Source organism: Canis lupus, chromosome 11 (genome assembly GCF_003254725.2).
Source record: "Canis lupus dingo isolate Sandy chromosome 11, ASM325472v2, whole genome shotgun sequence".
In the NCBI taxonomy this organism is placed as follows: Eukaryota; Metazoa; Chordata; class Mammalia; order Carnivora; family Canidae; genus Canis; species Canis lupus.
In genome coordinates this window covers 67,350,391-67,377,210 of record NC_064253.1, presented here as the reverse complement: position 1 = coordinate 67,377,210, position 26,820 = coordinate 67,350,391, and the positions used below count along the sequence as shown (strand labels likewise).

At 54.3% G+C, this 26,820-nt stretch overlaps 1 protein-coding gene across 11 annotated transcripts in view; it reads right to left on the bottom strand.

The window, feature by feature from the left end:
• The window catches only part of RGS3 (regulator of G protein signaling 3), a 137,909-nt gene that overhangs the window by 62,318 nt on the left and 48,771 nt on the right, over positions 1–26,820 (bottom strand). For 6 of the 11 annotated variants that reach the window (XM_049116373.1, XM_049116372.1, XM_049116370.1 and 3 more), the window contains 7 exons: positions 20,367–20,448; positions 19,872–19,977; positions 18,731–19,082; positions 17,828–17,867; positions 13,490–13,686; positions 11,055–11,138; positions 4,997–5,108 (listed from right to left, as the gene is read on the bottom strand). In XM_049116373.1, coding sequence (XP_048972330.1) covers positions 4,997–5,108; positions 11,055–11,138; positions 13,490–13,686; positions 17,828–17,867; positions 18,731–19,082; positions 19,872–19,977; positions 20,367–20,448 — 973 coding nt within the window. Of the gene's footprint in view, positions 1–4,996; positions 5,109–5,362; positions 5,831–11,054; positions 11,139–13,489; positions 13,687–17,827; positions 17,868–18,730; positions 19,083–19,871; positions 19,978–20,366; positions 20,449–25,181; positions 25,581–26,820 lie in introns of those variants that run through there. The other 5 variants (XM_049116376.1, XM_049116377.1, XM_049116382.1 and 2 more) reach the window with 4 other exon arrangements.

The window sequence follows — 26,820 nt, the reverse complement described above, 5'->3', positions numbered from 1 at the left end:
CAAGCAATTGACTTCACTGGGCAGGTAGTCATTATTGAGAGAAACAACCATACCACACGTATAACAACACACACTTACAGGGCCATGTGCCGACCGCTGTGCCATCTGCTGTCCGTGCAGAAGCTCGACCCTTGCAACAACCCCCAGGACGCAGGGGCCACTAGCATCCATGATTCGTGTGGGGAAAACTGAGGCTCAACACACATTTGAATCGAAGAAATTGTCCGATAAACCAAAATGGGTTGCAAAGCAAAGCTAACCAGGTAACAGAGATAGTGGGGCAAGCCAACTCCTAAGAAAAGCAGTGAGTGAAGGCCCTCGTGTGGGTGAAGACCAGGCCCCCCTGCAGCAAGCATACGGGCAGTTCCCTAGGGCCAGGGGTGCCAGCAAGAGCCAGAGAAAAATAGTCCAATAGTCCAATGGGGGGGAGGGGGATGGCGGGGGTGGCAGGGGAGTTCACTCTGGACTCAGAAGAAATCCTTCTACTTCTCCTCACCTAAAGGAGGGTCGGGACGGGGAGGGCCCCCCTAGGAAGCTCATCATGTTTAAGAAACCTCTCATTTGGAAACTTCCACCAACTATTTGCCTTGCTGAGGGTGGAGACAAGGGGAGGTGGTTTCTTTTGTTTAAGAAAACATTCTGGATGCCTCCTTGGCTTTCCAGAAGCAGATCTTAGTGCCAAGGGAGAAACAAAAAGATCTATGTAAGAAAATAACAGAAATGTGGGTTTTAGAAGCTGGCAGTGAGAGAAAAGAAGGCTCCAGATGGGAGGGGAAAGCCAAGGAGATGGGAGCCTCGGGGAGACAGGAGGCCGAGAGGTTGGGGGAGGCTCAGCCTACGACATATTCCCAATGGCAGGGGGTGGTTGACGGCTGCTTGACAACTTCCTGGGCTGTGACACCCCCTGCCACCACCCTCCTACATTACCCCAAACCTTCCCTGAAGTCTGTTCCACATCACAGCCTTGTGCTGGCAGCGCTTTGAGAGAAGGATGGAATGGGGGCAGCGCTCAGCATGGCTCAGAGCCTCAACAAGGGACAGCAAGCCCCCGGAACCCAGGGTGCCAGGAAGGAGGCGTAGCCGCGGAAAAGTGGTGGCTGACCCAGGAGAGCCACCTCACCCCGTCAGAAACCCTTCTGGGACATTAGACCGGGCCCTGGGCTTTCCAGAGTGTGGAGAAGTACAAAGAAAAGAGACCTGGAGGCAGCACACATTTGGGTTTTCCATCCAACACTCCAGCTACCTTCATCATTTTGAAATTCCACTGCAAGTCACTGGCTCCTGGGTGAACCCTGCTTCCCACCAAGGACTGTGGGCCGTGCAGAGAGAGGTCCAGAGGCCCAGAGATGGCTTCCTCACTCGAGTCTGATCCCTCTGTCATGTTCCCAGAGCCCTCTCAAACCTGGTCTGAGATCCCAAACTCAGCCATTCGCCAAGCACTCCCTATGCTTGCGTGACAAAGCCAAGAGGGGTGTTGTTTCCATTTTCCAGTTGCAGAAACTGAGACCCAGGGAGAGAAAACAATTTGTATAGGCATGCAGTAAGTGACGGGTGGAGCTGAGATTCGAACCCAGGCCGGCTGCCTCTGAAGCCCGAGTTCCAACCAGTGCATCACATTTCTGCTCCCCCTGCCCCGCACCCCTTTACTTCTCTGCATCCCACCAGACTCTGCACTCCTACTCCAGAGGTGGGAATGTGTCTCTCCCCCTGCCATGGCCTTGGAGGCAGCTGGCACTGAGGTGAGCTTGGAGGATGTGCTCAGCAAATGTCAGCTGACTAAATTTAACTCCAAGCGTTCCAGCAGCTGGAACCCTAAGCAGCTGAGTTACCGAGACTGGGTACCTGGCTCCCTCGTGGTGGATGGAGAGCCCAAGAATCAGCTGGACATTTCCAGGCCATCCTAAGAGAACAGAGCAGGCCAGGAAGACACACTGTGGGCGGGATGCTGGCCCCTGGGAGAGAGAAATATAAAGACCAGTAAAGCCAGTGGGTGGCAGAGACAGGAAGAGGCCACAATGGGCCCTGGATGACCAGAGATGTCCCAATTGTTAGCACCAACTCTCCGCCTGTTCCCTTTATGCTGCCATTCAGACCTGCTGTAGTTTGGGGATGCTAGGGAGGAGGGCAGGCGAAGTTTACGTGGCCACCACCAGCTGGGAGCCCTGGAGAAGTGTGCCCCAGCCCCTGAGCTGCACAGCACTTCTAGTCTCCTAGTCGCTCATGCATTCATTCAGCCAACAGACATTCACTGGGCACTCACAATGCTCTGTGCCTCGTGCTAGGCCCTGGGAGGATGCTTGGCCAGCAGAGCTAAGCTCCATTCGGGCAAGTCACACACGGCAGTCATTGCTCCCTGGGTGGCATAGGGTCCCCCCTGCTAGGAAAAGCCCTTGTCAGCCCCAGCCCGTAGGAAAGGCAGGGTGTGCTCCTTATTACCATCCTCTTTGCCCCAAACTGAACTTTCTATGCATGTTGACACACCTGGGAGGCATGAGCAACATTAATCAGAGGCCATTCTGTTAATAGAAGCTCCAGCCGAGGCCCCAGATGGATCTCTTAAAAGCCTCACCCAGGCCCTCGCTGCTGCAGTGGGAGATGGGCTGGAGGCCAGGTGCCAGGACTCAGGACCCTGGGTCCCACAGCCCCAACTCCAACTGCAGGAGAAGGGGACACTGGATTTCTGTGAGCCCTGGGAACCACAAGCCTGTCTCAGGGGAGTGGAGGCAGGGGGAGGAAGGAGGGGCTCCACCAACGTCTGGAGGAAAATCTAAGAGATGAGACATGCACCTGTGTGCTCAGTGTCACCGAGCCTTGTCCCTGGAGAGCCATGTTCACTGTTTGCTGGAGAAGGGGCTGGAGAAGGGCAAGACAACACGTCTACACCAAACCACCTGCACCAAACCGTCGCAGCAAGTCCAGAATACGTGAACACTCACACACACACACCTCGACACCCATGCCAAGCCAGCAGGCTCTGCTGGCCGTGGTCCTCTCTCCTGAGGGGTGCCAGCCTTGGCCACCCTCAGCCTACCATCTATCTGCAGGGAGAGGATGTGGGCTCTAGCTCAAGGAAGCCATGTCTGCACAAGGCTATTGCTCACAAGAGCTCAGCATCTGGAAGGTCCTCTGCAACACCTGAGGCCCCACACCACCCACTCGGACCAGCCACCACCCAGTGGAAGACGGAGCTCACCCAGACTCTAACTTCAAGGCTTGGGTCTGAGGGCTCCAGGAGGGGAAGAGCCAACCAATCCCCAGCCGAGCACCCCCAGCCCACCCCAAGGGGTGGAGGCAGGATGTTTGGGCACCATCTACCATCTCACAGCAACCTCCTGTCAGGGCACGTCAGGGCTGGGAAAGACCATCAAGGATGGGTCCAACCCATCCTTCACAGTCTGAGACACCAGAGTCCAGAAAAGGGAGCCGGCCAGCTGAAGTCACAGAGCACGTTAGCAGCGAAGCAGAGCCCAGACCCCAAACTCCCAGCTCTGACCCTCTGCTCTTCCACGGCCTCTTCTCTCCCACTCCAGTCCCATCACAAAGCATGGCCAGTTTGAGCCTCTCTTCTTTCCCCTCCCCTCTTCTAGCAGGAGGCTGAGCAGATGAGCATCCAGGGCTCATGGCCCCAGACCTGGGTGAGGAGCATGATGAGCACAACTGAGTAAAGGTCTGGGTCTTATAATCAGCCTGTGCATCTTATCGGGCTCCCCATCCCTGACTGGGTCCTGATTGTCTGAGGCGGGGTATGCGTGCAGGGGGGTGGCAGGGCTGGGAGAAGGGGGTGGAGGGGTGAGCAGGGGAAGCTGGGTCTGAGGGAAACAGGGCGGGGCAGGGAAGCCCTGGGCAGAGTCTGCCGGAGCTCTCACCTGCTCCCCCCCCCCCCCCCCCCCCCGCAGGCCCTGGGGAGCCAGGGTGGGAGCTGCTGCAGCGGAGCTTACTCAGAAGGCTGCCTGCGGCCACCCTGCAAGAGGAGCTGGCCCAGAGACAGGTGACCTGCTTCTCCCCACTCAGGGGCGGCCCTGCTCAGTGGGCAGGAGAAAGCTCGAGGCAGAGAAGGAGAAGTTGTAAGTGACTTCCTGTGGGGCGGCCCGAGGGGAGGTTCTCACACTCCCTGGGTTCCTGAGGAGGAGGAGGAACCGTGCACAGGAACACAGGACGGCTCTGCAAACATGCAGGAAGTTCTCCTGGAGCAAAACCCGTCAAAACAGAATTCTTTCGCAGGGTAATATTTTCCTCTCTGCCCCTGTCGCCCGTGCTCAAACAGGTCTGTTGTTGTTTTCATAATCTGGGAGAGGAAATCAAGCCCCTTTCAGCAGGGACTTTAGGCGCCAAACCAAACCGCTCAACAGATACTCCCAGCTGGCTTCCCGTTCCCGAGTGGAGGAGGCCCGATGGAAAGTTTGCAGGGGACCTTGGCTCCACGGTCCCCCGGGACCCCTGCTCCCCGGGCCCCAGCCTGGGCCATGTGGCTGGGTGCAGAAGGAGCAGTGCTCTCCTGTCCGGGATGTGCGTGGCGAGTGGGGCAGCAGGCAGCGAGCACCGGGCACCTGGTGTGGGCCGGGCCCCTGCATATGACCTTACTAAATCTGCACAACAACCTACCGGCAGCCCCACTTACACGTGAGCCCCCAGGCTCAAAGAGGTTGGAGTAGAACGTGCCCAAGATCACAGGCAGTGAGCGGCAGGGCCGAGATCTAAGCACAGGTCTGTGTGAGCCCAAAGCTCTTCCCACTCCACGGCCTCCCTGAAACGTGTCTGGACCAGAAACCTCCCAGCAGAGCTCAGGGCATACGGCCTAGGATGAAACGCCAGTGTCGCGGAGCCTAGCGGCCCAGGGGCAGGACTGGCCCCAACCCCACGTGCTCAGATGCCCCACTGATGGCTGGCAGCCCGCCTGGCAGCCGGGTCAAATCCAAACTGTGCATCTGTACGGCCCAGAGTAGCGGGACTCAGGGCAAGCAGGATGGAATCCAGGGCACCTGGGGCACGCACTTACCTTCCTGCAGCTTCACGCTCTGGAGGTAGAGGGGGTTCCTCAGGACGTTGCAGCGTCCCGGCTCATCTTCCTTGGTGAAGAGCAGCAGGTCTGAGTAGGCAAACAGCGTCACCTGCATCCCAAGAGAGCAAACAGAACCGGCTGCTCTGCTGCCCCAGAGCCCGGGAGCCACGGTCTCCCTGGGAGGCCGGGGTAAGGAGTCTTGGTCATCTCGGGCAGAACTAGGATCAGACTCTCAGTGTGGCCTTGGCCAAGGACAGAGATGTGATCTACAATCAGGACTTCCCTTTGGTCTAGAGTTTTCTACACCTCTAACTCTTTATCATGGGGAGGGGGTAGGGAAATAGGATAAAACACGACCCTCACCTTCCACGGCAGGTGACCCCTGCAGGCCTCTCCACCTCCACAGCCCAACCCCCGCCAGGCCATCTTTCTGACTACAGGCCCCTGGAATCTTCAGCCCAGCGCTGCTGGCTTGGCGCCACTCGGGAGCTGCGGGATGTTGGCACAATTGCTTGTATTCTCCTCTAAATGTCTGGCTAAAAGAGCGCTGCACTTGGAGTCAGAAGTCACAAGGCTCTCCACTAAGGAGCCATGAAAACCTGGTTAGGGTCCCCAGAGCTGATGCTTCAGTTTTCTCATCTGTACAGACAGGGGAGTGTCCCTGCCCAGGTCCCTCACAGGCTTCTTTCACGAGCCCTGTGTAGACTGAATTGAAGCATCATGCAGTGTGAGGTCTTATGATCACATTCTTCGAGGATGATTTTAACTACATTAACACATAATCAGTTCAAGAGAAAGCCAGCTACTTACGCTCTAATACAGACATGTATGTGACTTTTATCTCTTTTATGCGCTAGCTGTTCCAAAAATAAAAGGAGAAAGCTATTTTTAGACATTATAGGTAAACCAACAGGCATGCTCAGCATAGTTTCGTGCTAAAAAAAAACTACTTGATCCCCTAATGCCACTAAAGATTACACTGTTCTTTGCTTTGTAAGCCTTGCAGCAGCTCTTAGTTAAAAGCAATAAAATCCAATTTTAGATTCTCCAAAGAAAACAAAATGTTATTAATTATGTGAACTTCCCTTTGAGGTATCAAAACCTTGACACCTTATCTCTTCTGAGGTAGGAGGAGTTACCCAGAAGGCTTGGCGTGCACCCTCAAAGGCCACAGCGAGTATGCTCGGGGTGATTGCTGAAGTTTAAGAAAGTCAACATGTTGACATTTAGCTATCAGACTGTTAAAGATGACGGAATAACTACCTCTGATGCTCTAGCCTACAGAAATACCTACAAGGATATATTAATATGAAACTATAAGGATGTTCTCAACGGTATCTTCATAATAAAAAAAAGAACACAGATACCCAACAAGAGAGGATGGATAAAATAAATTATTCTAGGGGCACCTGGGTGGCTCAGGGGTCGAGCATCTGCTTTTGGCTCAGGTCGTGATCCCAGGGTCCTGAGATCGAGTCCCACATTGGGTTCCCTGCAGGGAGCCTGCTTCTCCCTCTGCCTATGTCTCTGCCTCTCTCTCTCTGTGTCTCTCATGAATAAATAAGTAAAACTCTTTAAAAAATAAATCTGCCTTCATATGGGAGAATTTTATGCAACTATCAAAAGAATAAAGTAAGGCTATGTGGACAGAAATGCAGGTAGAAATCTGTCCACATGGTGCCCACATTGCCCTAAAAAGCCAAGTAGCTCAATGTGCAAAAATGCCTAGATTTTAATCCAATTTTGTAACATAAAATTGTAGATTTATACATTTTTTAAATGTCTAAGATATCACACTCTTCCCTTTGGGAGCAGAATTTCACTTTATACATTTCTGTTTAATTTGCATTGTATGACAAGAGAGCCTATTACTTTCGTGATTTAAAAATACATAAATATTTTTCAAAGGACCACTTGGCTCCTTGAGCACAGCACAAGCACAGAGGTTTGGAGGAATCTGGGCCATAGGGGCAATGGGGGTGTCCCTGAGCAGGAGGCTCTCCTGGGCTCTAGCTTCTCCAATGGGCACCCAACACGAGAGCTCTGGAAATGTGGGCTGGGAGAGATTCTGGTATGACTCTCCAGACTTCTCCCAAACCACAGTCCTGACCCAACACAGCCCAAAAGAAGGCCCATCTGTTAAGTTCTTTCTTTCTGCTCAGTGGATTCTTACTTGTAAATAGCATCACTGCCTTCCTTCAAAGATGGGGACCATGCAGCTCAGAGAGCTGAAGTGACCTGTCCAAGGCCACACAGCCATGGACCATTGCCCAGATCTGTCTGACTCCAAAGCTCTTATAACATGGAGAGGTATCCATATGCCTACATCCATCCTCCCCCTGAATGCGAAAGGAGCCAAGCACGGACCAAAAGAGAAAAGCAAAGGAGACCAAAAATGAAGTTAAAGAAGGGGGAAAAAATGATCTAGGACCTGAGGGGTTGATTCTCTGAGCAAACTTGCAGGTTTTCCCACTAAAAAGAAATCTGGCAGTCATACCTCCAGACCCGTAGGGAAGCTGGCAGGGGAAGGGTCCGAGGGGGGGCAGTCTGTCAGGAATCTAAAATGTTAAAAAAAAAAAAAAAAAAAAAAAAAAGGTCCCAGGCTCTAAGAGAGCTAGGTGGATGGCAACTTGGGAAGAACCATGGGCAAGGTGAGAGGAGCTCCAGGCCACTACTCTGGCCCCAATTCCCAGTGCTGAGAATGTGGTCTAGACAGGAAGTGATTAAGGCATGAATGAAGAATTTCCCCAAAGGTCGGGTCAGGGAAAGGACAGAGCTGGCACACAGCTGGACACAGGGCAGAGGGGCAGGGGGATCCCTCTCCTGTGCCACCAGCACCCTGCCGGACTTCCTCCAGAAGGAGCCGTAGCGGCCCACAGTGGAGTGATGCCATCTCCACCGCCCAATTACCTGTTGCCTTCCACAACAGGCCATGGGGCCGCCGGGTGCCTTCCCCACATTTGCTCCAAGGACACATCTGCTTTCCCAAAGGGTCAAAGGTTGAGAGATCGCTTGGTTAGGAAATCCTTGCAACTTGGAGGTTCACTTCTCCCAAGGAGCCCTAAGCAAGCTCTCCCCAGAGATCTTGCCTAAAGGCAGAGTTTGCAGAAAAGACCTTGGTGCCTTGGTTAATGGTAAACTCAGTGAGTCAGTGCATGAAGTGAGGGTGTGTCTGTCTTGGGCCTCATAATTCCCCTGTGACCCTGAGCACAGGGCCTGGTAGATGCTCAACAGCTATTGTTTGAACGTGTAAGCGAGGCTACGCCATAGTGCTGATTTGATCTCAGGGCACGTTACTCAAGCGTGTGACTTCTGGGAGGGCGCATGATGTGGGGCAGCCCAATGTGAGACTCATCAGCTCCCAGACGTTAGCGACCTGGAGCATGCTCGGAGAAGAGACGGGAAGACGAACAAGCGGGAACATTCCAGGAAGAAAGATTTCTGTTATGGGTAAAAGGGAACTTTCTACAATTTAGCATTCTCCCGTAACAAAACCTGTGTGTGCCTGGAGGGGCTGCCTCTCCCAATCCAAAGCCATCTGGAAAACCATCAGCTGGAAAGTTACAGAGAAGCAGTCAGAATGGATGACTTCTGAGGGCCCAACCAACGCTGCAATTCTACAAACTTATCCAAGCCCCTCTTGAATTGGTTTGTATTTTTGACCTAAAGGTACCAAGATCCATGTATTGGCAGCCTAGCATGTTTCATGAAAAAGAAAGATATTTATTTGTCTTCAAGTCGTTTCTTTCAGTCTTCAAAAGGGATCTCTTAGTTCTAAGACTCTAAAGATCCACTAGACAAAGCTTTTTTGGACAGACTGTAAACATAATCAGGCTATGGCTCCAGCCTGTGCTTGTCAGTCTGTTTTTCAACAAACATGCCAGAGGCAGCATGGGATCGTGAAAGCACTGCTGAGCCAGAGATCCAACTGCTAATCCTGGCTCTATCCGTAATGCGCCTTGAGACCCCTGGGTTCCAGTTGATCTCACTGGGAGCCTCACCTTCTTCATCTGTAAAGTGGGGACAACTGGCCTCTCTCTCAAGGATGCTGCAGGAGCTAATTTAAGGTCTACTATGTTAAATGCATGTGCAGTGAGAAGTGTTTGAGCGCCCAGTGGTGAGAAGACAAACAAAAGAGCAGATTTAGACATAGGTATGTGTTTTAGGATGGCTGTCATTTCTGCCTTCATCTGAGTCTTGTGAATTTGTAGCCACACCTCACTTTCTGACACTTGGCCACCTGACTTAGCTCCACCACACACTTACTCATCAAGCACAGCTCCAAGCGATTTCTTGTTCCTAAAACTCAAATTTACTGGTGAAGTTTTACTCTCTCAGAGGTAACTCAGAAGATATGCCAAGGTTCTTAAGAAAGCTCCTCAAGAGGAAGTCCAGAAGTGTAGTGAGCTTGGCACCTGGGGGGCTCAGTCAGTTAAGGATCTGCCTTCAGCTCTGGTCATGATCTCAGGGTCCTGGGATCGAGCCACACGTCAGGCTCCCTGCTCAGCGGAGAGTCTGCTTCTCCCTCTCCCTCTGCCCCTACTCCTGCTCTCTTGCTTGCTTGCTTGCTTGCTTGCTCTCTCTCTGTCTCAAATAAATAAATATTTTTTAAAAGAAGAAGGGCAGGGATCCCTGGGTGGCGCAGCGGTTTGGCGCCTGCCTTTGGCCCAGGGCGCGATCCTGGAGACCCGGGATCGAATCCCACATCAGGCTCCCGGTGCATGGAGCCTGCTTCTCCCTCTGCCTATGTCTCTGTGCCCCTCTCTCTCTCTCTCTGTGACTATCATAAATAAATAAAAATTTAAAAAAAAAAAAAAAAAAAAAAAAGAAGAAGGGCAGCCCGGGTGGCTCAGAGGTTTAGCGCCACCTTCAGCCCAGGGCGTGATCCTGGAGACCCGGGATCGAGTCCCACATCGGGCTCCCTGCATGGAGCCTGCTTCTCCCTCTGCCTGTGTCTCTGCCTCTCTCTTTCTCTGTGTCTCATGAATAAATAAATAAAATATTTTTTAAAATAAAAAATAAAATAAAAAGAAGAAGTGTAGTGAGCAATGCCAGTGGGGTAGAAGTAAGCAGGGAGTTCCCTAGAAAAAGAAAATGCTCATTTGGAATAAACAAGTTCTGGTTCCCTAGCTGAGAAAAAACAAAATCAGCCTCCTACTTAGCCACAATTACACATAATGTCCCAGAATGCTGAGGCTGAACGGGCCCTTAGAGATCAGCTAACCTCAGCTGCCTCAAATACACACACCACCAGTGTTCAGAGGAGAACACTAAGGAAAGGACAGGGAAGTCAGGAGTGAGCCAGCCGCAGAGCAGGAGCTGGCTATAAGCTTCTAGCCTCCAGGCTTCCTGAACATTCCACTACCCCAAGCTGCTGCTCAGCTCCGCTGAGCCCCATTGCCGGCCCAATCGGCAGCAAGCCCTGCAGAGGGTCCAGTCAGATCCCAGGGCTCCAACTTCAGCGCCAAGTAGATTTCACTGGCCTGAGATGGCTCTGGGGACTGTGTGGGTGAGGGAAACTCCCCCAGGTAGAGATAAGAGATAAGAAACTCCCGGGCAGAACTGTGTAATCTCCACACCCAGGCCTCCATCGGCAGAGCTAGAGCCCAGAAGAAATCACAGATGTATCCTTCAGAAGAGGAGCTGGGATTTGGGGTAATACAGACCCAGAAAACCTGAGCAACTGATGCTCCTTCAAAAATTCTCTTTGGCTAATAGTTCCAATCTTCTCATCTACAAAGCCATTCATCACAGCCGGGGTGAAGGAAGTTAAGATAGACAATGGGAGGTCTTCAGGGGCTGGGAAAGCTTTCTAACCATCAAAGATGGACTACACAGCTTTGATAGGTAGTGAGTTCCCCATCATTGGAAAGGTACAAGAGCAAGCTAGGCAGCCATTTGATAAGGAGGGGGATGGGAAAGGGGACGGGGTGGAAGCTTTCAGGATTTTCCTGCCCTGAGACTGTACAATTCTAAGACCATCAGGAAGAGAAAAGTTAGGGGCCTGGAGGATGCTGGTGAAACCCTACCTGGGAAGCACACGTGTCAGCCTTACCTCCACAGCCTTGTTCCTCCCCTCGTACAGCAGCAGCTCCTCAGACAACAGGAGTGTCCGGGCAGGGTTACAGAGATCTAAAGGCTGAAAACAATGTGGGCAATTCAGAGAAGCCCAATGGAGACGGGGTGGGTGGAGGGGGAGGCAGCTTGCCAGAGCCAGCCACAGAGAACCCTGTCGGCTGCCGACCGAGAGAAGGCTCCAGGCTCCCCCCACCCCGTGAGCCCACACGCCCCCTCACACACAGGTGGAAACAGAAAGACAGATACTCTTGTCCTGGGCGGAACTGTTGCCACCACCTTCCCCACCAAGCTCCACTGTAAAAGCCATGCTCTGGCAGGAAGTCCAACCACATGTTTAGGTGCTCACCATTCTCCCCCGAGCTCCCCGACTAGATGGGCTCTGGGGGGCCCTCTCCGCCCTCCCTCCATCTGACCCATGCAGGCCTCATGGAAAAGTCCCTCCTGCCAGGCCCAGGCTCTCAGAGATACCCTGAGAGCCTCATGCCAGATTTGGTCACTTAAGTCCCTTCAGAGCCAGCCCAGTCCCCACTCTACATTCATAACACCCTTGAGTAGAGGGCCTCCTGCTCAGCCATCAGTCCCCAGGGACCAGTTCTCACCCACACTCCTCAGCCACCCCATCATCCTGCCCCTTTCCCACTCAGGAACCCCTGCCACCTGCCCAGCCCAGAGAAAGCTCCCTAAATTCTGGATTACCCAGCAGGACTAATCCTTGGTGAATATGTATTTATAACATGGCTTCAGGTACCCAACACCAAGCAAGGTGCTAGAAGAAAGATAATGCAGCAGATGTCAACTGCACACAACCACCTGGATGGATCTCACAAAGACTGTGAGGCAAAAGAAGCAAGGTCCCAGAAGAGGCCAAACAAAATATGTTATCCAGGAAAGCACAGAGAGATAGTAAAAATAAAGGAAAGCAAGGAAATGACTCTTAAGGAGTCGGGCTCATGGGTAGGCCTGGCAGGGAGGAGGGTATGAGGATCTAGAGGAAACATACGGCCTTTGGAAAGGCAGCAATGGCCTACGGCTTTATCTTAGGGGACACCTGCTTCGTGATTATTCATTAAACTGCACACTTGTTATGCCATTTTTGGTTTAAAAACTTTACAATTTAAAAGTTGCTATAACTCTCTGAAAACAAATTGTCATTTTTTGTAAAGATTTTAAAAGGAAAGGGGAAAATAATCCCAGTGGATGTACAGACCTCTGTGGTCTTGTCCTGAGAAAGAGAAGAGACCAAAAGAAAGGCAGGAGCCATCCAGGGAGAGGTGTGTCACCTGCCAGAGGTGCATGGAGAAGGAAGGCATGGTCAGAAATGAAGCCCCTGACTGTGTCACCTCTATGCTGCTGATGAGAGGACCAACGAACACAGTCTTTCTGGAAAGCCATTTGTAAATATATACAAAGAGCCTTTGACGTGTTTCTGGCCCATGACCCCGTCATTTCACTTCCAGGGCTCTCTTCCAAGGAAAATAATCAGAGGGGGCAATTCATGCGCAAGGATTTTCATCACAGAGTTGTTTGCAATAGCTAAGGAGGAGATAGAAGTATATCTGAACAGAGAGCTGGTTAAATAAATACATGTCCGTAAACTAGAGTAGTATGCAAGCACTGTAAAACAAAGGCTTGGAGAGTATTTAGTGACGTAGAAAATGTTCATGCTGCAACTTTCATTTAAAAAAGGCAATGATGGGGGTGCCTGGGTGGCCAGTCGGTGAAGCATCTGCCTTTGGCTCAGGTCATTATCCCGGGGTCCTGGGATGGAGCCCCGCATCAAGGCTCCTTGCTCAACAAAAGGCAAAGGGATAGAAAATGTACAATAAAAGTTGTTCGGTTTTCTTTCTGGAATGTGTACACACACACAGAAAAGACACCCGAATGTTCATGCTGATTCTGTCTGGGTGGTGGAAGACATAAAGGGAGGAAGGGATGGAAGAAGCAGAGGGAGCAGGAGGAGAGGGAGATGGGAGATGAATCTCAGGCCACCAGCTCATACTGGCCAGACACGTTTGCTAAGACCAAGGAGGCCAGACGCCAGAGCTCAAGGCTCACTTCCAAACAGCAAAGCACCTGATGAGCCAGAAAAGCAGAAGCCTCAGCAAGCCGGCCCCGCGGCAATGCCAACAAGTAGCTGTAGTGTGCCTGCATGTCCCCAGAGAAAGGGAAAATTGGGAAAGGGGGCAGGGACAAGAGGCTTTCGTTGCTCAGCTTCCCGGCCCCCACTCTCCTGTTCCTCCTCCTGGAGACCTCTGCTCCCTCAGTATAACCCCCAGAATCCTGAGCACCTGAAGCCATTTCTTTCCCCAGAGGGATCCTTTCTGGAACAAGGCGCCATCCCTGATGCTGGGGTGAAGGATCCTCCTCTTTCTCATCTCCCAAGGGAGCGCCTGGGGCCAGCCACTAGCTTACCTGAACAAAGACTGGAAACACGAGGACTTTGGGGGCCAGGGTGACGTAGGTGCCATAGCTTGAGTGTGGGGCATGCGGCCTCATGACCGGGCAGTTCTGGTAGTTCCCGTGGCCCTTCATGGTCTGCACTGTTTTCATCAGCCGGGACTTCTTCCCCAGGCCCGTGTAGGACTTCCCTTTACTGGGACTACCTGATTCTGCGGAACAGAAATGGGGGGACCATGAGGCATGTCCAGGCAAAGGCATCCCCTCTGCAGAAACAGGGAACACAGACTGGGCCAGCCAGTCACCACTTCCTGAGTATATGCTACCTGCCGGGCCCTGTGCAAGGTACTGAAAACACAGGGAGGCCCCTGAAGGGTCTTGAGCCTCAGGGATTCCCTCGCACTCTTCTCATGGGAGCTGGTGACACATAAATAAGCAGCTCCGGGGCTCAGAGGGAGGCAGCAATCCCCAACCAGTGTCCAAAGCTCGAATCAGACCCACCTATCATTTTGGCCTCGTGCTTTACAAAATCAGGAAATCTCTCATATTTGAGAAATCAGAAGATCTGACCTCCCAGGGCCCACAGTCCCACACAGAACAATGGGTCAGTTGGGCCGCCCTGGGTGTCAGTCACGCCCTCTCTCCGCCTCCCGTCTCTCCCAGCCCTGCGGCTCCCTCTATGCGCCCAGTGCATTTCACATTGTTTCATCGCCTCCCAGTCCCATGGACAAAGGGACAGAAGATCCAGTGGGCTTTGCGAGGCTGTATCGGAGCCTTCCCTCTGTGAACCATGGGAGCTGGGGCAGCCTGGCTTGCCTACGTCAGTCTAAAATAAGGAGTGGCACCTGCTGGCCCAGTTCTTGAGGAAAGAACACCAGCTCTGAGGCCCTGTGGTTGTGCCCAAATCCTACTCCTCTACTTACTAGCTTGGTGGGTAGGTCAAGGGCAGAGCAAGCATTAGGGCTCAGCATATACCTGGGCCCCCTCCTGTATGGGCAACTGACCTGGATGTCTGGCCCATGTCCGAGGACCTAGGAGTCCTTTCGCACCCAACCCCAGTTCTGGCAGCCAAGGGGTGAAAAGGTGGTCTGAGCTAAGTCTCGGGGAAGCTCCCCGCCAACGCAAGGTCCGCAGCCTCAAAGGAAAGACTCAGCTCAGAAGATCTCACATTTACTTCCTCCGCCCACCACATGCCCCTTCTCACTAATCAGGGTGAGAAAAACAAGTCAGATCCCCATGACAAGTGACCACCGATCACAGCCACATCTTGGGGCAGGACTCAAACCATAATAACTTAAACCACTTCCTGCCTCTTCAAGGAGGCAAGAGAGTAGAAAGAGTGTGCGCCCAGGCTGGGGAGGGCGCGGGGACTGAGGGCGGGATGGGGGGCTCTCACAACAGGCCTGAAGGGAAACAGCTTAGTGATCGGTATAGGAGTGGAGCGCACGAGGGATTAGCACAAACCCAAGCTGACAGACAGTGCATCCACCAGGGCTGGTGTTAGGACAGGCCTGCCAGGCCCCAAACCATACTGTGAATGAGATATCACAGGGTCTACCTGAAACTAGACAAGACAGTCTAACAGAACATGACCAAGCCTAGACCAGAGAAGGCAAAACCACACGGGACTGACAAGTGGGGGACCGAGGCAAAACAGACCAAAATTAGAGGGTACCACTTGCAGAGGCCAAAACCTGGGCCCTGTGCGTCCCGTCTCAGGCTTGGAAAAGAATCTGTCTCTTCCCTTCCTTAGCCCAGCTGCACAGGGCTGTCACAGCATCTTCGCCTTGGGCCTACAGAGCCAGAAGTAAGCCGGGTGCCACACCTGTGCCTTTGGGTGGGGAAGGTGTGCTGAGCCCCGCTGTATAGACCAGGCAACTGAGTGAGGCCTAGAGTAGCTGGGAGACCTGCCCAAGGACACTTGACCAGTATAGGGTATAAAGCAACATCAACCCAACCTATCCAGCAGTCATGCCTGAGAGCCCCATCTCTACACACCCCTGGATAACACGTGGCAAGGGGGCATGGCTCCCCAAAAAGGATTTTCTGAACTATCTTTTTAAAAAAACAATCCAGGTTGCAACCCAGCTGCTCAGCTCTGTGAAGCCAAACTCCGTGATTTCCCACCTGCTACCTCTTAACATCCTCTGGTCTGAACTCCATGTCACCCCTTTTTGCTAGAACACCTGCTTCACTGACCAAACACAGTAATTACTCGGCTTTCCTCTGGCTTCCGAGGCGAGCCCTGGCAGCCATCCCACTCTGGCAGTGGGGAATCTGAGGCTGGGCCCCTTTGCAGGGCAGGGGACAATACTGAGGGCACCAGGGCCCCAGGGAATATGCCAACTACAAGCAGCAAGTGCCCTAGGCCTCAGAAGGGCACCAGATCCCATTCAGCTCTGGATGACTCAACCCTCCTCCCGGAAAGGCCAGGTGGCCCAGCCAGAGAAGGAGACAGAGGTCGGCACCCTGCTGACAGCCCCGGCCTCTGGAGAACCCCAAGTGTGTTTAAGGGAAGGTTCAGTGCCGCTCCTTCCTCTGAGCTCCAGGACGGGAAGCTATGAAGACTCGATTGCTGATAAAGAGCCAAGATGTCCTTGCATATCGAAAAACACTATTACCATGAGGAATAAATGAAGGAAGGAAGATCAAAGTTCTCAATACAATGCCTTCAAAAAGCTACCACTGTTGGGGCGCCAGGGTGGCTCAGTCGGTGAAGCAACTGCCTTCAGCTCGGGTGATGATCCCAGGGGCCTGGGATAGAGCCCCACATCCTGCTCCCTGCTCAGCAGGGAGTCTGCTTCTCTCTCTGCCCCTCCCCCTGCTCGTGCTCACTCTCTTTCTAATAAAATAAATAAAATATTTTTTTAAAAAGCTACCACTGTTATTAACGCTGTCATCATCTCTGTACTTGTCCATCTCTCTTCACAGCTTAGATGATTTCTTTTGAGTCACTAAATACCATATTCTCAGGGGGGAATCAAAACGTGGACCCAGGGTAGGAGGACTCCGTCCCACACGACTCGCCCACCGCAGGCAGCACACCTCTCCGGCTCCTGGGCTCCGTGGCCGGCCTTCCAACCCTGGCAGCCACCAGCCATTCGCCTTCACTCAGTCCCTCGGCTGAAACTCTACTGAGCACCGGCTGCCTGCCACACCCCGGGTCCAGCACCGGATCCGCAGAAAGGAGCCGGCCAGGCCCTGCCTTAATGAAGTCACCATTTAGCGGTGACACCCCGCTCTAACCTAATGCGCTGACTAAAAGCTTTTTAAGAACTCAAGGTTGAATAACCATCAGACTCCTCCCCAGAAGGAACACAGATGCATTTCCAACAGACCAGGCTCATCCATCCAAATGGCCTGCCCTGGAGAGAATGAAGATGCCTTCCGTCAGCAGGTCTGAGCCTGATGGGAGCCCCCCCCACCCCCGCCCCAAGGCACAGGCGCTCTTCCAAGTCCCTGCTATAAGCCAGCATCGAGTTCACACTACCGATGGGGAGGCTGCGAGGAAGTGAGTCCGCAAGGAGCTAGGAAAAGGCCCCTCTCCGGGAAGGAAGTCACCATGCGTTCTGTAGGCACTAGAGAAAGGGCTGGAGCACAGGGCCACCAGGCAAGGCTGGCCACTGCCTTCCAGACACCAGACAGACTCGAGGGGGCTGGACCCCAGCAGGCACGTGGAGGACCATCAGGAACACTACGCCAGCTCCAGCACCAAGACTGGTATCTCAGGTTTCCTGGGAGAAGGCCCGGGTCTTGAGCTCAGCTTCTCTCCCGGGCTCTTAAAACATAAGGCCTGGATTCAGAGGCCAGCGGAGAAGAACCAGGACAGAGACACCCTTGCAGCTCAAAGACAACTGTCCTGGGTGTCGCCTCCCTCAGGGGGCAGACCCTCACAGCCAGTCTCTCCTCTACCCCTCCCAACAACTCTCTGATGTGGGAAGTGTCAGCCCCATTTTATAGAAAAAGAAACTGGACTCCCTGAACTCACTGGACCGAGGCTCAGGGAGGGGACATGGGTCCGTTCAGTCAGGCAACTCCAATTCGAGCCCTCCATGCCCCCCTCCTGGGCGGCCCCAGCATGTTGCTGGCGGCACCTAACGTATATTAGTTGCTCAGTAAAATGGAATGAATCCCAGTCAGATGCCCAGAATCCCAAACACCATCTCTTAGACTGCTGTGGGAAGATCCCTTCTTCCTTCTCAGTTCAGGTTCCAAGGAGGAAAGACACTGGTTCAGCGAGGGAGAACAGGTATGGTGGGAAGAGAGAGTCTGGGTCAACACGCTGGGGATCCTGACAGCTGACCCCACAGCTATCTGGGACAGGGAGGCCATAGCCGCCGGGGAAAGACCCACCTTCGGGGATGGCATCCTCTTGGTACACAGGTCGCAGCAGCTGCAAAAGAAGATAGAAGGATCACTTCCACCCCAGGAATGGGGAAGGACAACCAGGTGAGCAGCCTGCAGAAAGGAAGGGAGCACCTCAGGGCACCAAAGCCCAGCAGCCTGGCTAAGGAGCAGTGGAGGCACTTGGAGGGATTACAGAATCCAGAATCCTCTAGAATGTTAGAGTTGAACAAAGCTTTATCTTTCATCCAGTGTAACCCGTTGGCTGAGTCCCCAGCTTTCCTGATGGCAGCTTGCTCCAGTGTGTTCCCGGGAACACTGGCACTGTAGGACACTAATGACCCTGCCACAGGGGGGACACCGTCAGGGGAATTGGGGAAAGCCTGGGTCAAACCAGCCTTGACTGCAGGATACCCTCAGAGCCTCGAGCAGGCTATTACACATTGGGAATCTCCCAGAAGAGGAGGAGAGTTTGGGGTATTTCTCAAACGTATTTGACCTCAGGACACTTTTTTTCCCAAAGTGTGCCCCAGGACTAACGTTTTGGTGCACCTACTCCTCGTCCCACCGTGCCATCATGCAGGGTCTGCTTTCCCACCTATTACAGGGGGCTCACCCCTCTCACGGCAGCCCGTTCCCCACTGTAGGAAAGCACAGACTGGCAGCAAGCTCCTCCTTCCTCTGAGGTGAAATCTTCCTCCCTGTGACGTTCCTCGGGCCTGGATCTGTGCCCAGGGATACAGAGATCCATCTGCTCCCTCTCTACCCAGAACAGCCCCGTGGTGGCGGAAGTGAACACGTACCCCCGCCTCCTGACCGAACACCTCCAGCCCCTTGCAGCTCCTCCCTACACAGTTTTGGGCGAGGCCAGGGACCCATACTCTTCACCTTCGCCGGACCAGCTGTCCATACCTGGCTCCCGGGGTTCAATGGGGCCAAGATGATGTAGTTGGGGTCCGTGGAGGCCGTGGCCCGGGACAGCGCAGGCAGGGTATGCTGGCCCCCACGCTTGGCCACCTCGGTGTAGCGTTCCCAGCCGCCGAGCAGCAGCCCATCTGAGCTGTCACACACCAGGTGGCAGCTGTGGCGCTGCTCGGGCCGTGCCTGGGCCCCGTGGGTGCAATTCTTCTCCCGCTTATTGGGGGGTGACTGGAGGTCATGTGTCGACTTGCAGGAGGCCCGCCGCAGGACCCCGCCGTCCGGCCCTGGCTTGACCTGGGGGACCATGCGCCACACAAGCAGGATGATCTCACTGGGGCAGCTCCTACAGTTGGGTGGGGAGGGGAGGTTCACACAAAGAGGTTGAGTTTGGGGAAAGTCAGCCAGGGCGGGGCCTACAACAGAACAGGGCAGAGGACCAGAGTGGGGGTGGGGGAGAGAAAACCCCCAAACCCCAGGGGTAAGAGACCATCTTGAGCTGAGACAGCAAAAGTGTCCCTTCCACCAGTCAACTCTGGTTGACCTGCAGTGGCTGAGAAGAACCCTGAGGTCAAGGCCAGGTTAAACAAGAATACGCAACTCCGCTAAGTGATGTCGGTCACGGTAACGGGTAAAGTGTAAGCAAGGAGGAGCAAGCGAGCCACCCCCCTGCAACTTCTCTATTCTAGAAGTATACCTAAAATGATCATGAGAGTTTCACCCTAGCGTGTCGAAACTAAGGGGGACCCCAATATCCTAAAGAATAATGTCTTAAGCATGCATTCGAAAAATTTGCGAGATCTACACATTCCTTTAAAAACAACAGGCTTAGCTCCAAGGTCACAGCAATTAATGAGCTCAGACTAGAAAGTGACTCCCTGGAGCAGTGACAGGAACCGCAGGGTCCGTTCGAGAGCTTCTTCCCTGCTATTTGCTGTGGGGAGGGGGCGGAGGGATTCAAAATTCCTCGGAGCCTGAACCTTCCATTTTCAGGCCAAGAAGCTGATTCCCTGAGGGGCAAAGTGAATTGCTCACAGCTGCACAGAGGAGGGGAGGAGGGCAGGCCTGGTTCCCTGGGGGCTGGGGGGGGGGTGCCATTAGCCCGAGGCCCAAAGCCCCCCGCTGGCCCAGTCACCGGATCTCATGGGCCAGCTCCACGCATTTCCAGTGCTCCACGGGCCTCTCGTTCAGCTGCAGCACGGTGTCCAGCTGCTGCAGCCCTGCCCGCTCCGCTGGACCTCCTGCAGGGACAAAGAAAAGCCACCCAAGGGCTCCTGTGAAGCTCCTGACACTGTCAAAGGACCTCGAGTCACGGCTTCCACAGTGATTCTTATTTTCCTATGCGGCCCTTACTGAAAATAGAGGTTTCGTTCCTGTTTGACATGATTGGGAAGCAAAATACAAAAATCTATTTTCATTTTGATAAAAACAACCCAAAGAAAATGATGAATATATTTTCATAAACCTCAGCCTTCGACTGTGGTCATTTAAAAATATTATTCTTTTGTTTTGAAAAAGTGGGACACTGTTGTGGGCCCCCCGCCCCTTTCAGATCCCACATCTTGTGGGCGAAGCCAGGCACGTGGCCGGCAAGCGAGGCTGGCATCACCCGAGAAGCGTGCTCACTTACCAGAATCCACTGCCTGGACTCGAACCGGAGAGTCACAGCAGATGGTGAAGCCAAAGCCGTCCTTCCCCCTCGGGATGGTGATCTAGGACACAGCCCTGCATGGTTACTCCCAGGAGCCACAAGGCTGCTGCCTCTGCTCCAAGGTTGGGAAGCCCACAGACCCTGCTCCAGAACCACCCTCCTCTCCAAGGGAGCTGGGGCCAAGAAGGAGGCTGGCCAGCCCTTGCTGTCCCTACCTTGGCCCAGGCATCTTTAGTACTCGGTTGTGGGCCAAGCAGGAAGGCTGGGAGCTCAGGACGTAAGTCCAGGCTGATGGGGAAGGGCCCAGGGTGGACAGAGTCGTGGAAGAGCAAGCCTTGCCTTCCTCAGGCCCCACAGACACATGGTCCAGTCCAGAGAGCCCACCAGACCTACACGCCTCCACTGCCTGTGATCCACTGCCTCCTCGGGCCCCTCTTCTTTTCCCTCAGGGGCTCACAGAGTATCAGCCCAGGGACAAAGCCCACCCACCCAGGTGGCCCAGAGCACAGAGGAAGGAAGATAGGGACATACACACTCACAACCTCAGGACAAGGGCCAGGGAACAAGGGCTAGGGGCTCAGGGAAGGCCATTGCTGGGGCTTGAGGCATCCAGTGAGGGCTCCCAGGTGAGGGGGCAGGTAAGGGCACAGACAGGCCTCCTGGTGAAACCTACACCAGCCACTGACCTCATAGTGCCTGCTGCATGGCAGGTCCACAACCGTCCTTCAGAAGTCCCCTGAAAAGGCCCTGCGCACCCTCTTTGCAAAGCAACACACAATTATGGAGCTCCTACTGCATGCATGCCAGGTTCTACCGAGGTCTTGAGGGCTGAAGTCTTTTTTTTTTTTTAAGATTTTTATTTATTTATTCATAGACACACAGAGAGAGAGAGGCAGAGACACAGGGAGAGGGAGAAGCAGGCTCCATGCAGGGAGCCCGATGTGGGACTTGATCCCGGGTCTCCAGGATCACACCCCAGGCTGCAGGCAGCGCCAAACCACTGCGCCACCAGGGCTGCCCAGAGGGCTGAAGTCTTGACCTCTGGCTCCTGGAGGGCCCCAAGAATATGCAGATCTCTCCAAAGCAAAGGACTCAACATGCCATGGAGCAAAGTACGAGAACCAAGAACCGAGTTGGGAATAGTTCCTTGTGTTTGACTTTGGATGGCGGGCTGGTGCAAGGCAGGCTTAGTGCATGCCAGGAACTCAGCAACCGCTTAGTGAGGACAGCGCAGAGCGGTCCCAGGAGCAGCAGGAACTGTCAGGGTACACTGCTATCTGCTGGCTCAGTTCAGTTCAGCCTTGCTACACTTCCCTCCGTGCACTGCCAACGAGGCTGTGGGTGGGGTACAGCAGGCCTGGGCCCTGCTCGCCCAAGGAGTGAGTCCAGGCTGCTCAGAGCAGGTGTGAGAAAGTGACAGACCTAAGGGAGGAGAAGCCAGGAAAGGGGTTCCCTGGGGTCCCAAGAAACTTCCAAGGAGAAGTGGACATGGAGAGGTCCCTGGTGAGGCACGAGGGAGGGTGTCCCAGGCAGGTTGAAGGAGAAGCCAGCTCAGCACGCTAGAAAAGGTCAAGGGCCAGCGGCCTTTTCAGGAGACTCCTGTCCCCTTCCTCTAGGGGTTGTATCCTTGAGGCTGGGTGCCTGGCATTCACCTACCAGCTGTCCCACAGGCCAGGCGTGAGGAAGGGGAGGGCCGGGGGACCCAGGGTGACCAGGGGCCTTGGAGGCTGTCGGGGAGGCCCCGGAGGCTCTGCTTCCCACCAGCCCTGGGCCTGGATTCAAAGCGAGTTTGTAAAACAGGAAATCTGACAGACAAGGGGAAGGGGGAGGGGGGCAGGAAAATACTCTGTTCCCATAAGAATTCTGGGAAAACACGCAGCTAAGACAGGAAGAGGAAAAAAATGGAAAGAAAGAAAGAAAAACAAACTGTGGAGTGAGTGTGCAAAGCCCAGGCTGAGGCTAAGGGGAGATGTCAGGAGCCTGGTCCACTCCCTGCGAGCAGCAAGGACTTCACGGGGCCTCTCATCCTACCTTCAGCCCAGGCAGGAGCTGGCATTCCAGTCTTTCTAGACCTTTCCCCTTCTGACCCCAGTAAGGGCCACAACCCCTCCTGCCTGGGGTCCTGGCTCTACAAACAGGTAAACAGGCCCTGGCACCCATGGGCTCAGTGCTAGTAGTTTGGGGACTGGCCCCAGGGTTGAATCTGGAGAGAAGTATACTCCTGCAAAAGAGCCTCCCCCTTCCACATCCCGGTCCCCTCGTCCAGGAGGGACTGTAGACCTAGTCCCCTCTGCCTCTCAAGGCATCAGCCTAAGAAGAACCAGCCCAGACAACCATCCAAGTCAGCTGGGGGCTGGGAAGGAAGGGAAGAGGAAGGGGTGCCAGGAAGCAAGCTCCCCTCCTGGCCCCGAGTGAGGGGTGGGACTGCGTAAAGGAAGCAGAATTACACTCTGTCCATGATGAGCACTCACTACGGTGAGAGGACAGTCCCCAAAGAACTGGATCGTCGCTGCAGCCCCAGGGGGAATGCAGGACTGGTTTTCCTATCCCCACTTCACAGAAGAGGAAGCTGAGGCCTGAAGACAGCAAGTGGCAGCCCCCAGCGCTCAGCCCTCCTCTGGGACCTGGGGTTGCAGGGTCAGGAGATGTGGGGAGCAGGCCTGCCCAGGCTCGGGGACGTTGGCAGCTGGGAGTTTCCTGCGCCTTCCGGTCACTGCTCCCAGATCTCACCCAGGCCGGCACCTCACCTCGGCCCTCCTGCCTGCTTTCTGATCCTCTGCCCCACCTGGGCTTCCATCCCAATCCCTAACTGCCACTGTTTATTTCCTATATGTACTTCCCAGGCCCTGCCCCAGGCACTTTGCACACGACATTCCATCTACCCCATGGCACCATCACTGGATATTACCAACCCTCCTCCACTGGCGAGGATACTGAGGCTCAGAGAGGTCTAGAGACATGCTCTTGAGCCTCGGGTAAAGAGGGTAAGAGCTGGGGATCCCTGGGTGGCTCAGCGGTTTAGCGCCTGCCTTTGGCCCAGGGCATGATCCTGGAATCCCAGGATCAAGTCCTACATCGGGCTCCCTGCATGGAGCCTGCTTCTCCCTCTGCCTGTGTGTCTGTTTCTCTCTCTCTGTCTCTCTCATGAATAAATAAATAAAATCTTTAAAAAAAAAAAAAAAAAAGAGGGTAAGAGCTGGTGCTGGTTCCTAGCATAGGATCCATCTTGGATGTCAGCGCCAGGCCCTGTCCGTACTCGTGCCTCGCTCCGCTGTGACAGCCGGCGTGCCTGTCTTCTGGCCCACCGGCCCAGGTGGCCACAAACCTCCACTTCCCAAACAGCGTCCTCCACCCCGCCACCCTGCACCCAGCTACTGGGGTCACTGGGGCTGTTCTGCGGGGCTCCAGCAGGACCGGGGGTATAGGCAGGGCCCTGAGAGCTGGGCAGGATGCTAGGGAGAACGGGTGGGTGGCAGCAAGCCGCGCACAGGAGGCCCCTCCGAGGACCGAAGGCTGTCTGTCTGCAGCAGTCGGGACCCACACTCCACTCTGGTCATTACAATATACAGAGGAGCTTTTTTTTTTTTTAAGATTTTATTTATTTATTCATGATAGATACACACAGAGAGACAGAGAGGCAGAGACACAGGCAGAGGGAGAAGCAGGCTCCATGTAGGGAGTCTGACGGGACTCGATCCCAGGTCTCTAGGATCACACCCCGGGCTGAAGGCGGCGCTAAACCGCTGGGCCACCGGGGCTGCCCCAGAGGAGCTTTTCTATACTTCTAAAATCAGACCCATTCCTGGGACGCCTGAGTGGCTCAGCGGTTGAGCTTTTGCCTTTGGCTCAGGGTGTGATCCTGGGGTCCTAGAATCAAGTCCCACATCGGGCTCCCTGCGTGGAGCCTTCTTCTCCCTCTGCCTGTGTCTCTCCCCTTCTCTCTGTGTCTCTCATGAATAAATAAAACTTAAAAAAAAAAGTCAGAACCACTCCTGAGCTTCCATCAGCTTGGCCATTCCCAAAATCTGGACGTCCCTTCCTTCACTTGCCCTGACCCCAGTCCTGGCTGTTAAAAGAAAACGTGAAAAAAAGAAAAAAAAAAAAAGAAAAGAAAAGAAAACATGTCCAACATGGTCCCAGAAAAGCCCTGAGGCCAAGAGATCATGACCCCCACTCTGCCCCACATCCCAGAAGCGGCAGCTGAGAGGCCAAGCCCGTCTGTGAGGATGGGCTCTGGAGCCTGAGGACTCCAGAGCCACCTCAAGGCATCACAGCGACCAGGGGGCACATCGTGTGCACACACATACGCACGCAACATCCCAGCTCACGTGTAAGCGCACACCAACACACGTGAAAACACATGATCACACACATACAGTGGGGGATCCTGTCCCATCAGAGACGTAGGGCAAGTTCGAGGAAGTATGAAGTTAGGAAAAGCACAAAACCTAGCTGCTCGGCCATTTCCCATCTCAGGCTTGGGGTCCCTTTTTTAAACCCACACTGCCCCCAGGTAAAAACCGCAGCAAATCAACCAGATAATCTCGCCGAGGACACCACCGTGTCCGGGTTAGGATGATGCAGAGCTGGGCCCGGTCTGCCCCCAGAGAGGGGCCGCGGGTAAAGGGGGGACGTCGGGGCCCGCTCCGGCCTCCGGCCTGCCCCGGATTGAAGCCAACCTACAAGGGGCAGGAAGAAGCCAGGAAGGCCCCGGGGGAGGAGAAGTCCCGCTCAGGTGGGCCCCCGCCCCGGCCCCCGGCCACAGCCCGGCACCCCCGAGGGCCGAGCACCCACCTGGCGGTAGCGGCGCTCCGAGCACACCTTGCAGAGCCCATTGAAGCGGTTCATGGCTGCGGTCCCGTCTCGGCTGCCGCCCCATGAAATCCCAGCTCTCCCCCCAGCAGTGGGAGCCCGCACTGCGCCCCGTCAGCCTGGCATGACCGCCCTGGGAAGCCCGCCCCGCAGAAGAATGGCAGGAAATCACCTCTCACCTCCCCAAGCCCTGTCTGTGCTGTGTGCCTCGGCACGATAAGCCCGAAGGCTTCCTGAAACCTCCGAGTGACAAGGAAGAGGGAGAGTTTTATATTAAAATTCCTGTCAACTAGTTAGTATTCCCCGGGCCCGGGCGGGGAGAGGGCGCCTTTGTTCTGGCTGCATTCTCCGCCGTGGGCCACTTTGTGATTCCAATGTTCTCACAAACACCCCTGGCTGGAGGAGAACCCAGGCAGAAAACACGGCCCCTCTGTAACAAGGCCACCTCCCCCTGCAAGCCCCAGCTGTCCCCGGGAGCAAGTCCAGGGGACTAACACAATCGAACGAATCCAAGGACGCCTGAGGGGGTTGCACTCACAGACATCCCAGGCAAGACCCAGAACCTGAAACGACGGGAGTCCCAGGAACAGGCTGCCGTTCACCAGCTACTTAAAAGTCCGTTTCCTTGGCCAACCAAGAGGGCGGCTCTAAGCATCTGATGACACCCCGGGCCCATGAAGGCAAATCAGGAAGGGAGTTCCAATCACCAAATGATCCGGCCTCCTCCTTTACCCACCAAGAAGCTGGGGATGACAGTGGTCAAGGTCACAGAACCCCAGTCTTGTTCTCCACCTCGTAGAGCAGTACCTGGTGAGCCCAGCGCCCCTTACACCCTCCTCACCGTCCCTAAGGAAACCCACCCGGCCACTCATGTCCTTGAGGCCAGGGAGTGTCCCTTGGTACAGCCCAGCTCTGGTGGCCATGACAGTGGGTAGATCACGCAGGTTTCTGGGTCTCCATCTCCCCATGTGCACAATGGGAGACTAGAGCGGGTGACCTCTGGGAGCCCTCCCCCAGCCCAACCAGGCCTCTAACAACCACCCCCTCGGTGCTGGGTCCCATGGGCCCCTCTGGGTGTGCAAGCCCAGGAAAATCAAGCGGGCTTCAGAACAATGTCCCCCTGGGTCAGGGCCTGTGTGCAGATCCAGAATGAAGCCACCTGGAAACGTGCAGCACTGCCGTCCATGTCGCATCATTCCCACAAACCACCAGTAGGGCTCCCTGGTCACTAATCTCTCTGTGCTTGGCAAGTACAGAGAGAGGAAGAAAGGTATTTGCAGCTCCGCCAGTGAAGCTAGGGTTTTTTGTTTTTTGTTTTTTTTTTAAGATTTATGTATTTATTTAAAAGAGAGAGAGAAAGAGAAAGAGAGAATCTCAACCAGGCTCCATGCTGAGGGTGGAGCCTGATGCAGGGCTTGATCCTATGATCCTGAGATCATGACCTGAGCCGAAATCAAGAGTTCCACACCTAACCGATCGGGCCACCCAGGTGCCCCGGAAGCTGGAAGGTTTTAAATTCTTAATGAAGCCACAGAATACAGTAGCCAGGAAGTTATTTGAATAACTTAATAACTGTGCTGTCCAATATGGTAGTGACAAGACACATGTGCAAGGTAAATCT